At 41.4% G+C, this 19,201-nt stretch overlaps 2 protein-coding genes across 3 annotated transcripts in view; both read left to right on the plus strand.

Moving 5' to 3' along the window:
• Positions 1-19,201, plus strand: part of LOC148096856 (NACHT, LRR and PYD domains-containing protein 12-like) — a 71,853-nt gene that overhangs the window by 39,226 nt on the left and 13,426 nt on the right. Inside the window, exons 1-2 of one of the 2 annotated variants that reach the window (XM_087834678.1) lie at positions 16,276-16,549; positions 16,666-18,499. The exons of the other annotated variant lie outside the window; for it this stretch is intronic. Coding sequence (XP_087690804.1) covers positions 16,276-16,549; positions 16,666-18,499 — 2,108 coding nt within the window. Of the gene's footprint in view, positions 1-16,275; positions 16,550-16,665; positions 18,500-19,201 lie in introns of those variants that run through there. 2 annotated transcript variants of the gene reach the window in all.
• LOC148096857 (neoverrucotoxin subunit beta-like) lies at positions 5,405-7,904 on the plus strand. The gene is made up of 3 exons (XM_087835448.1): positions 5,405-5,464; positions 7,258-7,304; positions 7,453-7,904. Exons 1-3 carry the CDS (start codon positions 5,433-5,435, stop codon positions 7,902-7,904), a joined length of 531 nt encoding a protein of 176 aa, XP_087691574.1. The 5' UTR covers positions 5,405-5,432.

A 19,201-nucleotide genomic window follows, 5' to 3' on the forward strand; every position in this document is an offset into this window, starting at 1 on the left:
AAAATTGCAAAATGTTCAGCTGTGTCTCTAATAAAACCTCTGTAACTTTGCTCTGCTTCATGTCAGCAGCATCAGGTCATGTTCATATGTTCATTAATGGTTTTCTTTCGTTTTTGATCTACTGCAGAATATTTGTATAAAATCCCAGGCCAGGAAAACCTTCATGTTTTGCTGTGTTTTATCTTCAGCTACTTTGACACAAAGGCTGTGATGCTCACACCTTTGATAAAGTCTCGCAAGTGTCAGATTTCTTTCTATAGATATAAAAATATAGAAATGTACTGATGCATGATCTGAATGATAATATTTCTGACTGTCTGAGGCAAAATTTCCCCGATTCAAATTGAATCAAATTGAATGGAATCGTGGATCGAATCGATTCTAGAAATGAGTGACGATACCCAGCCCTAATATGCATGTTTTAATAAAAGAGATAATGTTGGTGTTTCAGTCATGTAGTAACTGTTAGCTTTAACTGTACAAGGCTTGTTAGACATAATGAAACACATCGTGCAGATTTCTGGATGTTAGACTATAATTTTTGTTATGATTATTAATCTTGAGTCTAAAAAGTCAGTCAAGTATATCCAGGATATCTTTCTGTTAACTGGATTCACTGACCCTAACACTGGGACCAGGATAAGCGGTCGCATGAAGCTGGTTATCAGCTGACAATCTTATTATTTAATTAATTTAATTAAGTTATTTAATTTTTCTAATTTTTCCTCTACATTTCCCCTGAAATGAAAGGATTGTGTTAAACATGCTTTAGTTCCTCACATTTTTCTGCAGTTTCTTTGTTCAACCCCCTGAATTAAAGCTGAAAGTCTGCACTTCAAACACATCTGAGTTGTTTCATTTAAAATTGATTTTAGTGTATGTACAGAATAGGGGTGCAACGATACTCGTATCGATATTGAACCGTTCAATACAGTGCTTTTGGTTTGGTACGCATATGTATCGAACAATACAACATTTTTAATTCATTTTATCAACTTTCCTTCTGACGGTGCTGTCTGTGTTGAGCACTCAGTGGATCTGTGTTCGACAGTGCAGCCTAGGCGGAGTAGTCGAACGCTGATTCACTGAGCGCAGGGCAAGCTAGCGAGACAGAAGCTAAGCTCTCGTTGCAACATGGCAAATTGAACCTCCCCCACCCTCATTCAGATCTGGCATTTGGAACTATTTTGGTTCTCATGTGACGTATGACCCTGAAGGTAAGCGCGTCATGGACTAAAGTAAAACAGTATGTCGGATGTGCCAGCAATGCTCAATTACATGGGTGGGAACTAGTGCGTTAGCGCAGTTAGCACATTAACGTGTTGACGCCGTCCAGCCCCACGCACGCGGTAGCTCGTTAATGGAGATTTGCCGTGTTGTGGCGTTAACGTCATTTCAGATTAATGCTGACAGCACTAGTGGGAACACAACGAATATGACTGCACATTTACTCCGACATCATCCTAGTGCAAAGACAAGTGGAAGCAGACAAAAACAACAAGCACGCATGCTACAAACTTTACCCGAGTCATTTAGACAGCCGTTAGCACATGATTCTCCTTATGGGGACCTGATATGTTTAATATGCTGCTGAGAATATAGCCCAGAAGAAGCGTATAGTATAGCTTTTATTTTGGAAAGAGACATTTCTCTGTAATAAACTCTCTTTTCCAAAGATGAGGGATTCCTCAATCAGATACAGGGCTCGCAAAATCGCTAGCCCAGCTAGCGATTTTTCCAGTCGGGCTACCAAAATCTATCTCTGCCCTGCCCGTCGGCCTATCATAGGAAGGAAAAATATATGTCAATGCTTTTGCATTCTTTCGGAAATGTAGCTGGGTAATTATGTCATTGGCATCGGTGAGCCACTGTCAATATGTGACATATTGAAATCGTGTTTGAATTTGCGCTTGTTTTTTGCTTTCACTTTGCAATCGCGCGAACTGTGTATAGACAGCAACAGCACTGATTGGTGAGTGACGATAATTTTTGCACCAATTCCTCTGACATCGTCTTATCAGTCGTTAGCTTACTATGCAAACATGACAAGTGAAATCTCCCGCAGCTTAAACATGTGAGAGGTTGATCGCAGAGAATCGCTGAGCGTTATGTGAGTGCGTGTGTAAAAGCAGCAGGATATATATTTTAGTTCTGCTGAGCCAAATAAGACAGGTCAGGGTGAAGAAGTGACAGCCAAAGAAAAGCTTACCACAAAACGGAAAAGTTATGACAAATCAGACTATAAGGCAAAAAGAAAGTGCAGCTTTATGGTTTCATGGACAAAAGAATTTCTGTGGCTGCAATATGACGAGCTAAATAACCAGGGCTGCACATAAGTGGTCCGCAGGTGCGCATTCGCTGTCAAAATAAAAAACGCGCACAAGATAAGAAGTTGCAACGTGTGTTTGCGTACATAAGATTTTCAGGAGGAGGACAGACATTTGTTTAGAACTCTTAAAGATGTCGAAGAAGCTCCTTTAAGCAGTTACTTTGGTGTTCCTCCACCTCTAACGAAATGTCAGAAGGAGTCCGAACCACAAAAGAAGCGTATTCTCGGAAAAGTGGTTGCAGGAGGTGAGCTGGCTTCAAACAAATGATGAATGCACAGAGATGTGGTGCAGAATGTGCCGTGAAAATTTAATAAATTACAAATTAAAAACTCATGAACATTTTTTTTGTATCGAATAAATATCGAACCGTGACACCAAAGCATTGAACCGAACCATGAATTTTGTGTATCGTTGCACCCCTAGTACAGAACCATCCATCCATCCATTCGCTTCCGCTTATCCTTTTCAGGGTCGCGGGGAGCGCTGGAGCCTAATCCAGCTGTCATAGGGCGAGAGGCGGGGTACACCCTGGACAGAACCAAAATTAGAAATTAAGTTCTCTCTGTCCAGATATTTATGGACCTAACTGTATAATCTATACAGCACTTAAAAAATGCTATAAATAAAGAAGTCTGTGAAAATGTGGCGCTTCCAGGTCAATTTAAACTGAAGTGATATAATCTTCTCCCCACAGTTTGAGTTTGTATTGTCTCAGCTGCAGACAGACTATGATATAAATTTGGAGGTGCCAACCACTATTAATATTATTAGTTATAAAGGACACCTTCCTGCCTTTAGTCTTATTCATGATGATTATTAGTTGTCTTCTAATGTCCACAAGTCTGTATGATGTGTTTCATAGTTTCTAACAAGCCTTTTAAACTTAAGTTACTGCATTGCTGAAACATCAACATCTGCTTATTGAACCAAAACAAAACAACCAAAAGACCACACATCTGATTTTATTTTTATTTTAATAGACTTCCAAAAATTATACCAGATAACTGGCCTCAGAATATAATTGAATAAACATTTTTAAAAACGATGACCTAATCCTGTCTTGACAGGCTGAGCTCTTCAGTATCCACCAACAGCATCGTCATGCTGAGTCAGACGTTTCTGCTCCTGGTGGAAATACTCTTCCTCTTTCCACATTGTACCAAATGTTTTTAAATGTTAGTTTCAATTTAAAATGAAAGATTAAAAAAGTGTGACACATATAAACATCAGATAATTAAGACAAGCGAATGGTTCAGTTCCACATGTGCTCCGCTGACACATTAAACTTCAGTAAAATGATGCAGTTATGAAACAACTTTAATCTAAAACAAACTGATTTGCTCAGGAGCAAAAACAGTGAAGTAAGTGACTGTAAGTGAGTAAGCTGTGCTGGTGACTGGATATCAGATTTCCAGTCATTAGAGCAGATAAGTGGCAGAACTATATTACTGAGCTACACGTTTACTTATTTAATTGATGTCTGTCAATAAATCTATTTAATTTAAATGCAAATAGCCCAAATCCTTATTAAAGCATCAGGTTCACTTATAAAGTATTCTGTAGTTATCTTAGTGTCCATCGCCCTTCCCAACATGGGAATAAAGCAGCTGTGAGAGAATTAAACATTAATGAATCAATGGTACGGAAGTGGAGGAAGCAAGAAGAATGAGCTGAGTAAAGTTTGACTTATGCAACATTTTTGTTTCGCTTAATGCGCCTTATAATCCAGTGAGCCTTATGGTCTGTAAAATATGGTGCGTTTGCAATACCAATGTGCACAATATTGGAACTAAATTCTTTTATATTGACAAACAGCGGCCCACATTAAACTGTGACTGTCACCAGGTAATGTGGGCGTGTTTCCTGAATAAGCAGCAGGTGGTAAACAGCTGACAGGTGAACAGGATGCATGCAGGTAAACTCGAGGGCCCTTCGAGCTGATCGGTGGTGTCGTGAGGAGAATTTCAGCTCATTATTCATGTTACAGAAACACAGAGGTACGAGACCAGGCAGAAGACTTTCTGATTATTTGTTTTTAGTTCAAATAATTCCATTGTTGTCTAGTGATGGTGTGGTAAAGCTCTGTGAATGTGTCCAATTTTTCTGGCCAGTTGCTTCGCCCAAAGGCAGATCACACAAAGCCTCGTTTAACTGCTTATTATGAAGAACTGACATCTGCTGGTCATTTAATGTTCAGCAGCACTGCTGTGAGAATACCTGTAGGATACATACCAGTGGATATGTAAGCACATGCACAGCTGCAGGGCTAGAAGGGCCCAAATGAATTAAATAAATAGATTCTTAAATAATTAATTAAATGTGTCAATAATTGTTGAATTAAATATATTTAAAAATCAATCAATTTGAAATTCATTTATTGGAAATTACATGGCATTAAATCAATGATGTATATATTTAATTTATTAAGTATTTTGAACTTAATTCATTAATGACATTTAATAAATTATTTAATGATGACTAATTGATTAATTATTGATGATTAATTAACCCTCCACATGATTTAACCTCTATAGAGATGATATTTTATCTAGATCGTGTTTTTTTCAAAGGTTCAGACCAGAAAGTTTAACATTATTATTTTTCTCATTATTGTCTCTTCAGATTGAGTGTCTGTAATCTCTCAGAGAGAAGCTGTGAAACTCTGTCTTCACTACTCAGCTCCCAGCCCTCTAGTTTGAGACAGCTTGACCTGAGTAACAATGACCTGAAGGACTCTGGAGTGAAAGTTTTGTCTTCTGGACTGAAAAGTCCATATTGTGAACTGGAAACACTCAGGTCAGCGTTCTTGAAATGTTCAGTAGATGAGGTTTAGAGGTTTACAATCTAAGGTTTAGATTGACTAATGGCTATTTTTAACTCCTGTTTTAGTCATGCCATTTCTTCATGATTTTTGGCTGCAATTTCCTGTTAGCATTTAGCTATTTTGCTATTCTCTAAGAGTATTTGTCATGTCTGCAGGCTGTCAGGCTGCCTGATCACAGAGGAAGGTTGCAAGTCTCTGGTCTCAGCGTTTAGCTCCAGTTCGTCCCATCTGAAAGAGCTGGACCGAGCTACAATAACCCAGGAGAGGCAGGAGTGAAGATGCTTGAGCAGCTAAGACTGGACACTCTGAGGTATGTAGATGGCTGTTACAGCCACAAACAGTGTCTGATAGATGAGGAAACTGGCTCTGTCTGATTACTTAATGCTGGAAACCAGTGTTATTTGAACAATCACACATATAGGAACATTTTTCCCATTTCTGGTCTAACTTAAACAGTAGATGTCTGTATGGGGTCTCAAAGGACAAAATCTCTGTCAGCAACAACGGTGCAGCCTGTTCAAACTGATCTCTGGAAAGGAACTGACATTTTCACTCTCTTTATTTATTTTAAGTTTTATCTGTGTGCAGAGACCATGTCCAGGACGTGTTTAGCCTGGCCCAGCATGAACTAGAATTAGGGGGAAGTTGTTTCCCCAGCTTAGAAAAAAATATTAGTAAAAGTAAATGGATTACTAGGTCACTCAACTTAACTGGCCGCCTACTAAAATGGGCTATTTTGCACTGCTAGTTTGCTGCTTCTGAGCGTTTACTACTGAAACTTGTTTGTGCTAAAATATCAAATTGATCTTCTGGACTTTGTGATAATAGTTAGTGGAAAACAACAGAAAAATAGAATGCAGTCAAAGTGAACTTTGGTCGATCAACCTTAAAATTATAATTATAATAAGAAATAATCATTCCAACAGAAAGAAGAGATTAAGAAACAAAGGGATGGAGCTGGTGGAGGAAACCGGGTCACCGGTTGGGTGTTAGGCCCAGACTAGTGGGTGTTTTTGACTGTAAAGTGGATGTAGCACTAACAACCACTGGTCCTGTTACCCTGCAGCCTGCACTGCAGGATATGTGTTGCAGCACTGAGAGCTCCAGAAAGAGCCTTCATGGTGGCCCTGCAGCCAACCAGCACTTCAGTCAAATGCTGTCAAAAGTGGTCCCAGAGACACTGTTAGCTGTAACCATCAATGACCAAGAATTGTGTCATTTAATTCAGGGTTTCCCTGTATTATTGTTTGATATCATTTCTGAATAAATAAATCAAGATGACGAGCCTTTACATGCACTTATGTTAGTATAAATATACAAAAATAAAAGATAATTTTCCTGTTAGGAGAATAAGAAATAAATATATTCATCACATGCATCAAATCACAACCTCCTCCTGCAAGAGTGCAGCGTTGTGATTGGTTGATGCTGTTTCCATCATTTATGTTTGTTTACCTTCAACAAATTTGCTCTACAGAGCATTTATTAATTAGAAGGATTATTAATAAACATCTTTCTCTCCAGCTTTTGGTGGAGTGAAACAATAACTCCTATCTCCAGAGGTCCACAGGTCCACTGGCACCTGGTCCTAACTTCACCCATGTCTGCACCCTCAGACATCCCACTGTGGAGGCCTCCTCGCCTGGACCAGTGGCTGCCCTTGTGAGACAGACTTTATGGTCACAAACAGCCCTAATCTGAGAATGAAGGCTCCTTTACATAGAAAGCAGTATGTGGTGTGATGACCGCTGCATTAGCTCAAAATATGTGATGCACTGGCTGCTGCACTCTACCTGTACTGAGTCAGTTTTTGTAGCCAGTCCCAGTCTTTACATTTAATATGCAGCCACTCCCTGACAGCATGAATGTCACAGTGTGTTGAACCTTGACTGTGGCACATGTCAATGCTCCCTGGACATCGTGCTTAATAAAGGAGATTAAATGTGATGTGATTATGAGTTTTGCTCTTTTGAAGTTTAAACATTTATGTGTCAAAATGTTGGACTGTTCCTTTATCAGTGTGTAACAGTGTGTGTATGAGAGCCATGTAATGTCCATGTGTGCATGCTGACTGTGCTGCTCTGACCCCCCTCCTCCTTTCAGGGTGGAGCCTGCTGGAGTCCGATGGTTGAGACCAGGTCTGAGGAAGTGTAAGTGTGTTTTTAATGGGATTCATGAAAACAAAGCAGCACACATTCAACCATCTTCATCATGTCAGGAGTCATCATCAAAGTGTCAATCAATGAACAGATGATGGATCAATAACTGCAGCTGGATTGTGTTTGTTCTCTCCATCAGATTCCTGTCAACTCACAATCGACACAAACACAGTGAACACAAAGCTCCAACTGTCTGAAAACAACAGGAAGGTGACACATGTGGAGGAGGTTCAGTCATATCCTGATCATCCAGACAGATTTGATGTTTGTGAACAGCTGCTGTGTAGAGATGGTCTGACTGGTCGCTGTTACTGGGAGGTCGAGTGGACGAGGAGGGCTTGGATATCAGTGAGTTACAGAGGAATCAAAAGGAAAGGAAGGAGTGATGAGTGTGTGTTTGGTGGAAATGATCAGTCCTGGAGTCTTTTCTGCTCTGATCATTATTCCTCTGTGTGGCACAATAAACGAAATACATCCTCCTCCTCCTCCTCTGTCTCTAACAGAGCAGCAGTGTATGTGGACTGTCCTGCTGGCACTCTGTCCTTCTACAGAGTCTCCTCTGACTCTCTGATCCACCTTGTTGGGTTATAATATTATTTTATGCCATGTTAGACCCCTAATTAAAGATTGTGAATTATTATGTAGTTTTAGTTTGCATTATTCTCCTGAATTAGAAGAAGGTGATAACTATTACATTTGTTAAACTGATCTGCATTACATTAGACTGCTGATTTATTGTGAATGAATGATATTGTTTTATGATGCATTATAGTGCTGAGTTATAAGAAATACTGTTTGCAGAAAGTCATCGCCTTATTTGTCTGATTGGAAGAGAACAGAGCATACTGCCCCATCTCAGCAGGAGCAGATAAACAGGGAGCCAAGGTCGTAGCTTAGGCGCTGTGTGAGAGAAAGAATGTGAATGTTTAGGCTTTTATGATGAGGTGGGGGCCACTAGAGGCTATAAGAGTTTGATCAAGGCTCCACCATTTTGAGATCTGATGCTGTCTGCTGTATGGTGTCCATCTCCCACGAGTGTGTTCATTAAATCATCGTTTGACTCAACCCGGCCGGACCAGTGTTGTTATTTTGGTTTTCCTCTTGTATCCATCCCCAATATTTGAATCCGTAACAGTTTTGGGTCCTGTGGTATTGGGGTGGAAGTTTTGGAGGCTTGGACGGTCCGAGGTGGTCAGACGGGCAGACATTATCCGGCAATCGAACTGAGTGGACAGGCGCCTTTATAAAAGAGGTAGGCACAGGCCTGTTGATTTTATCCGAAGTGTGCTGAATTGGACGATAAAATTAAATGTCTATTCAGTAAAAGTTGCCGATGGGTGTCTGTTTTGATTTTGATGAAAAATCTCATGAGTGTTGAAACTTGAAGTTTATAAGTTACAATACTGGGTTAGAGTCCCAAGATAAAGGAAAATAATACTGGGTTAGAGTCCCAGGTAGTTTGATAGGTAATTGGTCATGTTGTGAGTTAGAGTCTCCATTGTCCATAACGTTGCATCTGCTTCAGTCATACTCTTGTTTTGGATTGTTGACTGTTGTTTCAAAGTATTATAAATTATCTAAGGATGGCAATAGCCAAGAGGCGCATAGCCCGGAGGTTACGCTCCCTCCTGGCCGCGGACGCGCGACCTTGACCTGTCGGCGAACAGAGTTAGTTCCGTTTGGCTTGACTGTGGGGTACAGGGCATCCTGGAATAAGCTAGGAGTTAGAGGCTCCTTACCGTGTTGAACGGTATCTGCTTTTTTTTTGGACACTTTAAATTGAGTTAGGGACTTTAGAGATGAGGCCAGATACAGTTAGAGTCTGATACTGGTTAATTGATTACAAAAAAGTTGGACTTTCTTCGGTTGGACCCCTTAACTTAAATTTGTCAAAATTGTTAGGTGCTAAAACTTTCAGACCTGAGAGTGATTGTAATTATAAGTCGTCTTTATTAGCTATAAAATAATAGAGTTGAGTGTGAAACGAGGCTGTGCGTGACGACAGCGCGCTGCAGCGCTGCGAGCTATTTTTACACGGTGTGTGAACATGGAAATGAGGTGGCTGCTGTGAAGCCCACAGAGGACTTCCTGTTTAGCGTGTTATTGAGTTTTATAAGAATGATTTGCAAACAATGATACATGCCTGTAATTAAAACGCTGATTTTGCTGATTATAATATTACAAATAAAGTTTTGAATGACTACGGTGAATGTTTGATGTTTGGCTGGGTTTTGATATAGGAGAGACGGCTTTGCAGCTGCTGGGGGTGAGTGACTGGAAATCTGCATGCCCATAAAAGGCAACTGCCTGACTGTGTGAACTATGCACCATGAGAGAGAGTAAAATCTAGGCAGATGAACCAAATGGATGTTTTAAGAAAAATAGTAAATGAATGTTTTAGTCTCTTAATACAGGTGGATTTCTCTCAACCTGGAAACCTGAGTACTCCAGCAAAAGGATAGATTAACAAAATTGGGACGACAGACAGGCCAAGCTCTGGCTCAAAATTTTACAGCTTGACCTCTCACTTTGTCCCCACCCTAAAAAGAAGCTTAAAGGACATCTTCTCCTCCAGTTATCGGTTACCATCACTGTAAATTTTCGGGCAAGTTTTTCGCTGAATTGTTTTTGGCACCATGTGTCCCTGAATCTCACAAGCAATTCAATTCAATTCAATTTTATTTATATAGCGCCAAATCACAACAAAAGTCGCCTCAAGGCGCTTCATAGATACAGAGAAAAACCCAACAATCATATGACCCCCTATGAGCAAGCACTTTGGCGACAGTGGGAAGGAAAAACTCCCTTTTAACAGGAAGAAACCTCCGGCAGAACCAGGCTCAGGGAGGGGCGGCCATCTGCTGCGACCGGTTGGGGTGAGAGAAGGAAGACAGGATAAAAGACATGCTGTGGAAGAGAGACAGAGATTAATAACACATATGATTCAATACAGAGAGGTCTGTTAATACATAGTGAGTGAGAAAGGTGACTGGAAAGGAAAAACTCAATGCATCATGGGAATCCCCCGGCAGCCTACATCTATTGCAGCATAACTAAGGGAGGATTCAGGGTCACCTGGTCCAGCCCTAACTATATGCTTTAGCAAAAAGGAAAGTTTTAAGCCTAATCTTAAAAGTAGAGATAGTGTCTGTCTCCCGAATCCAAACTGGAAGCTGGTTCCACAGAAGAGGGGCCTGAAAACTGAAGGCTCTGCCTCCCATTCTACTTTTAAATACTCTAGGAACAACAAGTAGGCCTGCAGAGCGGGAGCGAAGTGCTCTAATAGGGTGATATTGTACTACAAGGTCATTAAGATAAGATGGGGCCTGATTATTTAAGACCTTGTATGTGAGGAGCAGGATTTTGAATTCAATTCTGGATTTAACAGGAAGCCAATGAAGGGAAGCCAAAACAGGAGAAATATGCTCTCTCTTTCTAGTCCCTGTCAGGACTCTTGCTGCAGCATTTTGGATTAGCTGAAGGCTTTTCAGTGAGTTTTTTGGACATCCTGATAATAATGAATTGCAGTAGTCCAGCCTGGAAGTAATGAATGCATGAACTACCTTTTCAGCGTCACTCTGAGACAGGATATTTCTAACTTTAGAGATGTTGCGCAAATGGAAGAACGCAGTCTTACATATTTGTTTAATATGTGCGTTGAAGGACATATCCTGGTCAAAAATGACTCCAAGGTTCCTCACAGTGTTACTGGAGGCCAAGGTAATGCCGTCCAGAGTAAGAATCTGGTTAGATACCATATTTCTAAGCTTTTTAGGGCCGAGTACAATGACCTCAGTTTTATCTGAGTTAAGAAGCAGAAAGTTAGTGGCCATCCAAGTCTTTATGTCTTTAAGACATTCCTGCAGTTTAACTAATTGGTGTGTGTTATCTGGCTTCATGGACAGATAGAGCTGGGTGTCATCTGCATAGCAGTGAAAATGTATGCTATGTCTTCTAATGATGCTGCCTAGGGGAAGCATGTATAATGTAAACAGAATTGGTCCTAGCACTGAACCCTGTGGAACTCCATAATTAACCTCAGTGTGTGAAGAGGACTCTCCATTTACATGCACAAATTGGAGTCTATTAGATAGATATGATACAAACCACTGCAGTGCAATACCTGTAATACCTACAGCATGTTCTAATCGCTCTAATAGGATATTATGGTCAACAGTATCGAATGCTGCACTAAGGTCAAGAAGGACAAGCACAGAGATGAGTCCACTGTCAGAGGCCATAAGAAGATCATTTGTAACCTTCACTAAAGCTGTTTCTGTGCTGTGATGAACTCTGAAACCTGACTGAAACTCTTCAAATAAACCATTCCTCTGCAGATGATCTGTTAGCTGTTTGACAACTACTCTTTCAAGGATTTTTGATATGAAAGGAAGGTTAAAAGCGCTTTTCTACTCTTCTGAGCACTCAAAGCGCTTTACACAACTTGTGCATTCACCCACTCACACCCATTCGCACAAGGACATTTCTCTAGGTGCTTTCTAGATAACATTCACACACATTCATACTCCGATGGATCCATCGGAGAGCAATTTAGGGTTAGTATCTTGCCCAAGGATATTTGGCATGCAGACTAGGGGAAGCCAGGAATCGAACCACCAACCTTCCGATCAGTAGATGACCTGCTCTACCACCTGAGCTACAGCCAGTATATATCTATTGTTCCAAATTGGGCTATTATGTGGAGTGAAATTATGTTTAAATAACATTTTCCAATAAAGAAGGACCTGTTTATGGAATTCAGAGAGTTTTACAGGTAGCTTAGTAATTTCAAAGTCACACTTTAGGAGAAAATCAATACCCCCCAGTGTGTTAAAGACCTTACTTGGTATAAAAAACAAATGGAGTGTGGATTATTTAGGAAGGATTTTAACCATTTAAGTTTCAAAACACCATTCATTATATCAAAGTCAATTGCGTTTCCACCACCTTCAATGTATGGTTTAACCAAATCATCTTTAGATATATAATGGCTCTTATTCCTCCAAATAAAATTAAAATTCAAGCTATTAATTGTTTTAATAACTTTATTTGATATTGATAAAGAGTAAGCTGGATATATAAATCTAGATAAACTATCCATTTTGGTTAATAATATTCTTCCAAAAATTGTGATTTTTCTTTGTAACCACTTATTTAGGATTGTCTTACATTTGTCAACATTATCTGAAATATTTACTTTTTCTAAGACTTTGTGATCTTTTGAAATTGTGATGCCCAAATATTTGACCTCCTTCTTCACCTTTATACCGTACAGTAATTGTGAATGACACTCCTTTAATGCCAATAGTTCACATTTATTTAAATTTAACTTGAAGCCTGAAGCTTTTAAGAATGTAGTGATTATTTGTTTTACCAGGGGAATCTGATGTTCATTTTTTAAGAAAAGAGTAGTGTCATCCGCAAGTTGACTAATTATTAAAAAATTATCCATAATCTCAATTCCGGCAACGCTGCTGTTTTTAATTAGAATTGCAGCATCTCCACAACCATTATGAATAACAACGGAGAGCTTCCACACCCTTGCCTAATGGCTGCAGCCAGATGCTCTTGTGCCATCAATGTGGATTGTCAAGACTGAGAGACCTCTTCCCTCTGACCCCTCCCCAAACCCTCAAACCCGCCTACCCACCTCGACATACAAACTCTGTGTGGCTTCACGTGTTCTGTTGATGTTTACATGATCGAAATAACTTGAACACAAACACAAACAAACAAAGAGGAAGACCGCACCGGAAGGACAAAACTACAAGTCCCAGCATCCTCTGTGTTTAGGGAGCAGCAGTGAAAGTGAAAGTATTGAGCCTCCGTTCAGAGCAGCAGCAGCAGGAAGGTGGTGAGTGTTAACATGAATATGTTTCTTCTTATGACATAAAATAATTCCACGCTGTTCGTGTCTGTGGGTGAAATGTGAGGCCGGTCGGCTCCTCTGAGCGCTGGTTTCCTGTAAGTAGAGAGGAAGTGAGTTTAGCTGAGCCTCCGTTTAGCTGAGAGAGCAGGAGGAGAGTGAGAGCTGTGCTGAGGCAGGGTGAGTGTTAACACCGCTCTGACGTTACTGTCTCTGTGGCGGGAACAACAGGCTCCGTCAGTGGAGGCAAAAATAATCAGACTTTGGTTTTTCAAAGGAAACAACTTTATGTCGGAAGTTCCCGCACGCTCATTGGATAACGATGTGTCAATCTCAAGTTATTAGCCAATGAGCGTGCGAATTCACAGAAAGACCCGCCTTTATCACGGGACTTTAAAAACTACAATGGCGACAGAAACTCCGTGAGTGGAGTTCAGGGTGACGTTATGAAACTGTGACGTTTGAGCCACTTCCTGTTCTCAGTCCCAGCGTCCTGATCACCGAGGTTTCTGTTGCTCTGATATCTGATATTGATTATATTGGTAAACAGGCTGTAGCATAAACATCAGGTCTGTTCTGAAAACTGGCTTTATTTTTTCAAAGTAAGGGAATATCTGTGGTGTGATACCGCGGGCTCATGGGCTAAGGACTTGGATTGACAAGTCAAGCGCAGATGATTGTGTTGTTTCTTATAAAGGCTTGTGTGTGTGTGTGTCCTTGTGTCAGTGGAACTGAATCAGTGTGTTAGAGAAAGTGCTCCTCTGCTGTGCCGTCATCGTGTGGATGCTTCTTTTAAAGTTGGAACTCGTGTTTTTATGATCTGCTTCATTTCATTGAACCTTTATTTCTAACCATGAAGTCCCTTTGAGGTTACAGCCTCCTGGTTAGGTTTAGGCTGTTATTGTGCTTCAGGCTGAAATATGAGGAGTAAGGAGTGGGGCTGGTTCGCCCTCATGACCCTCACCATAACACATACGTCACAGGACAGTGTTTACCACAGAAACTCCATGAAATGATCAATGAGAGCTTTAGAAACCCGTCAGTGTGATGCTTCCAGTACAACAGCACCTCTGAGTGTGTGTGTTTGCCTCTCAGACTAACTGCACCCTGACATCAAGAAGATGGAGGAAGAGGATGGAGCAGGATCTGCAGCATCCAGCTGTGTGTCTGTGAGGAGTGACCGGTCCAAAGAACTACTTCCAAACTTCAGTAATGAACCTGCAGCAACAAAGTAAGAGAGCTGCTGACTCATTTATTCAGTGTAAATAATGATTTTTGATGCAATGGGAGAAGAAAAATGACAAAAACAGTTTTAAAAATAAGGATTAAAATATTACAAACTATATTTTTGAGTTTCCTGATGTAGTACAAAAATATATGAACATAACTGTATATAGGACAGATATTTTACGGTTCTTTTAGGCAGCACCAAAAAACAAAAAGACTATTTTTAAGCTGTCTGAGGTAGTGAGTCAACATGTCACACTGGGTCAAAGGTCAGGGAGTAAAAGTGTGTTTTAAAGGAGGTTTAAAAGCAGCGAGTGAAGGAGCCTGTCGAGGTAAATCGTCCCATAACTGATCAAATTGAGTTGGTGGACCTCTGTGTGAAATCAAGCATCTGGTTCACAGAGAGGATAACCCTCAAATGGGCTGTACAACATTATATAGTGAGACAAAAACAGAGATTATCGTAGCCATCGCTCTCTCGCATGGACGTGGCAGTCTTGCTGTCTGCTGCGAATCCTCCCCGTACCTCCGTGACCTCGTCTGGTATCTGCTCACTCCTCTGTAAGAGACAGTAAAGGAAAACACGTCTCTGCCTAGTCTTGAAAATCTAATGTTATCATCCATTGTTCTTCTAGGGCCTCTTCTTCTCGTGGCCTCAGCTAACTGCTAATATTTAAATGGCTAACATTAACATGTGTGCCAGCCAGGTTAACATTTATGATGAACTATGATTAATTAACTGATGTTGAAACTGGAGCTTTACTGACCTCTGAAATTCCTCCTAAAGTGTTGTTCAGTGTTGTGACAGTCAGCTGCTTCAGCTGCTGCTGGGATGGGCTGTGGCAAAGAGAACAGAGAAAATCTAAATCAGAGTTTTTCTCTGAATTAAAAGCAAGGAAACAACAATATATTCTACATGGTGAAACTGATGGTTTCTGGTGTTTGGGTCTGTTTTTCTGTATTTCTGCAGGTAAAGTGTAAACTCAGATGAATCATACCATCAAATGTTAAAGGAAAATATCAGGATGAGTGTCTGTGAGCTGAGAAGGACGTGAAGCGAGCAGTTTATCCCAGAGCTGAAGCTGCTCTGTGTGCAGAGATGAGCTCAGATTCCTGCTGTGATTGATCAACAGTCACAGAAATGTAGACTTGTAGTTATTACTGCAGTATGGTCACAGCAGATACTCATAAACATGTATTATGAGGATGGATGATCAAGTTTCTCACTCTCTCCTTTAAATCTCAGTTTTTTTCTTCTTCACAGTTTATCTGTTAATTTATTAATGAACAACACTGAAAGAGTTTCTGTTCTATTTCCCCTTGAACATCACCTTATTAGGGCGGCATTAGGAAATAGCCCCCCTCCAAAGAATGAATAAATGAATGATGATAATAATAAAATGATTAAAAAGCAGAGCTCAGAGTGGTAGAATGGTCAAACATGGATCCACGGGTGCTTCAACTGCATTTGGTGACGTGACTAAAGCACATCTTTCAAATAATCCCACCATCAACGGGATGTTGTCTCCTTTACTACGGTTACTTTACTTGGTCACCGTGTGAATTTCTTTGAAATGAACCAAATTCTTTTATTTGTTGCTTGTTGCATATTTAACCTCTACAGTCAGGAAAGGAGGAGATGAGGCCTCAACAATGTTGGGTTGTAGCTGTGCTTCAGGTTAGAGTGAGTGTCCATGGAATAAATGTAAGTCAGTGAACTGGAAACATGACTGTGTTCAAACTTTGTTTTCCTTTTTATAATGAGTCTAATCAAAGGTGGACAGAAGTATCTCCACTTTGACTTTTCTGTGTCACCATCAGAGCTTCTGCACAGTGTCGTCAAAGCTGGATGTTTGTCACTAACAGTCAATGATTTTAGTGATAAAGAAATGTGTTCACAGAGGGAGGAAGAGGAAGAGGATTGGTGTTTGTGAGGACGAGCAGCTGTCCTGCTGTGCTTTGTGTCAGGACGTCCTGAAGGATCCACTCTCTACCAGCTGTGGACACTGGTTCTGCAGACAGTGCATCTCCTCATACTGGGACCAGTCTGCTTCATCAGGAGACTTGGCCTGTCCCCAGTGTGGAGAAAGATCAAGAACCACAGCTGGACTGCAGACAGCCAGTCAGAGCAGCTGTGTACAAAGTAAGACTGAACATCTGTCTGCTGATGGACTCATTTCTGAAAACTGGACTTCTTGTGTTGTTCAGACATTGAAGAGTTTTCTTTCTCTTTAGTCTCATTGTTTTTCTTTCTTTCAGCAGATGTTGGTCTGCAGGAGGTTTTAGATGAACATAAGATCAGTCTGAGGAGGAGATGTGAACGTGTGACTGAAGGAAGTGATGAAACAGGAAGTGATGAAACAGGAAGTAGAACGCTCCTCAACACCATCTACACTGAGCTCTACATCACAGAGGGACAGAGTGAAGAGGTTCATACCCAACATGAGGTGAGGCAGCTGGAGACAGCTTCCAAGATGGACGCCCTCCATGACGCTCCAATCAGGTGCCAGGACATCTTTAAAGCCTTACCTGACCAACAGAGACCCATCAGAGTGGTTCTGACCAACGGCGTGGCTGGTGTTGGAAAAACCTTCTCAGTGCAGAAGTTCACTCTGGACTGGGCAGAGGGCTTGGAGAACCAACATGTCAGTGTGGTGGTTCTGCTTTCATTCAGGGAGCTGAACCTGATCAGAGATGAGCAGTACAGTCTTCTGGAGCTGCTCCATGTTTTCCATCCAACATTACAGAAGGTCACAGCAGAGAAGCTGGCTGTCTCTCAGCTTTTGTTCATCTTTGACGGCCTGGATGAAAGCAGACTTTCATTGGATTTCACCAACAGGAAGCTGCTGTCTGATGTCACACAGAAGTCATCAGTCAGCCAGCTGCTGACAAACCTCATCCAGGGGAATCTGCTTCCCTCGGCTCTCGTCTGGATAACTTCCCGACCTGCAGCAGCCAATCAGATCCCTCCTACATGTGTTGACAGGCTAACAGAAGTACGAGGCTTCACTGACGCCCAGAAGGAGGAGTACTTCAGGAGGAGATTCAGTGATGAAGAGCTGTCCAGCAGAATCATCTCCCACATGAAGACATCCAGGAGCCTCCACATCATGTGTAGAATCCCAGTCTTCTGCTGGATCACTGCTACAGTTCTGGAGCACATGTTGACTACAGAGCAGAGAGGAGAGCTGCCCAAGACCCTGACTGACATGTACTCACACTTCCTGCTGGTTCAGACAAAGAGGAAGAAGAACAAGTACCACGAGGGACATGAGACGAGTCCACAGGAGCTGACGGAGGCTGACAGGGAAGTTCTTCTGAAGCTGGGGAGGCTGGCGTTTGAACATCTGGAGAAAGGAAACATCATGTTCTACCAAGAAGACCTGAAGCAGTGTGGTCTGGATGTGACAGAGGCCTCGGTGTACTCAGGAGTTTGTACAGAGATCTTCAAAAGAGAGTGTGTGATCTTCCAGAAACCAGTCTACTGCTTTGTTCATCTGAGCATTCAGGAGTTTCTGGCTGCAGTCTACATGTTCCACTGTCACACCAACAGGAAGACAAAGGTGGTAGAAGGTTTTATAGGGAATTTCCGAGACGAATACAAAAACATGTTCGAGTCTTATAGCTTCCCATCAATGGATGCCTTTTTGGCTAAAGTCATGGAGAAATCCCTCCAGAGTAAAAATGGCCACCTGGACCTTTTTGTTCGCTTCCTTCATGGCCTCTGTCTGGAGTCCAACCAGAGACTCTTAGTAGGTCTGCTGGGTCAGACAGAGATCAGTCCAGGAACCATCCAGACAGTCATCAACAACCTGAAGGAGATGAACAGTGATGAAATCTCTCCTGACAGAAGCATCAACATCTTCCACTGTCTGATGGAGATGAACGACCTCTCAGTACATCAGGAGATCCAAGAGTTCCTGAAGTCAGAGAACAAATCAAAGGAACTCTCTGAGATCCAGTGCTCAGCTCTGGCCTTCATGCTGCAGATGTCAGAGGAGGTTCTGGATGAGTTGGACCTGCAGAAGTACAAAACATCAGAGTGGGGACAACAGAGACTGATTCCAGCTGTGAGGAACTGCAGAAAGGCTGGGTGAGTCCAGATGTGATCATTAACATCACTGATCAGTGTAGGTTAGTAGTTTAATGTTGAAAATAAAATCAGATTGTAACCACAAAGTGTTTGTGTCCGTACGCTGCAACCTTCCACACCATCCTTTATCGTACAGACTCAGCAGCAGCTCCATGGATCCCAAATCCAAGAGTGGAGAACAGATTTGAAGTGTGTCTCATCCATGCAGTCACAGCTGTTTCCACCATGTTTCCACTGATATTGATCCTGTTCAGTGACACGCTTCATATCAGTGAATATGTTCTTCAGGACGTCCACTGACATGTTTAAGTGTCCTGCTGGAAATCACTCAAATCATCCATAAAATCCATGAAAAATCCTTTTAGTGTTTCTAACTTCCCCCTCTGTCCTCTCTCTCTCTCCATCCTCCTCACTGCTGCTTTCACTGATAATCACACAAACATCGTATTCAGCTACAAAATAACAATAATATCATCTGATGATCATTATTATAAGAGCAGGATCCATATTTGATATCAGAGTAACACACTGATGCTTATGTGCAGTCATCATCAGTGACTGTGGCTCAAACAGAAGCTCTCTGATTGGTTGCTGACCTTGGTCACCTGTCCACTCTCACCTGTGTGTGTTTGCTCTCTCTTTGCTGTCTCCATCCTCTCTCTCCTTTCTCTCCCTCTCTGTCTTTGTACCGTCACTCAGGTC

The sequence above is a fragment of the Neolamprologus brichardi genome, chromosome 22 (assembly GCF_056152115.1).
Source record: "Neolamprologus brichardi isolate AB-2024 chromosome 22, ASM5615211v1, whole genome shotgun sequence".
Lineage (NCBI taxonomy): Eukaryota > Metazoa > Chordata > Actinopteri > Cichliformes > Cichlidae > Neolamprologus > Neolamprologus brichardi.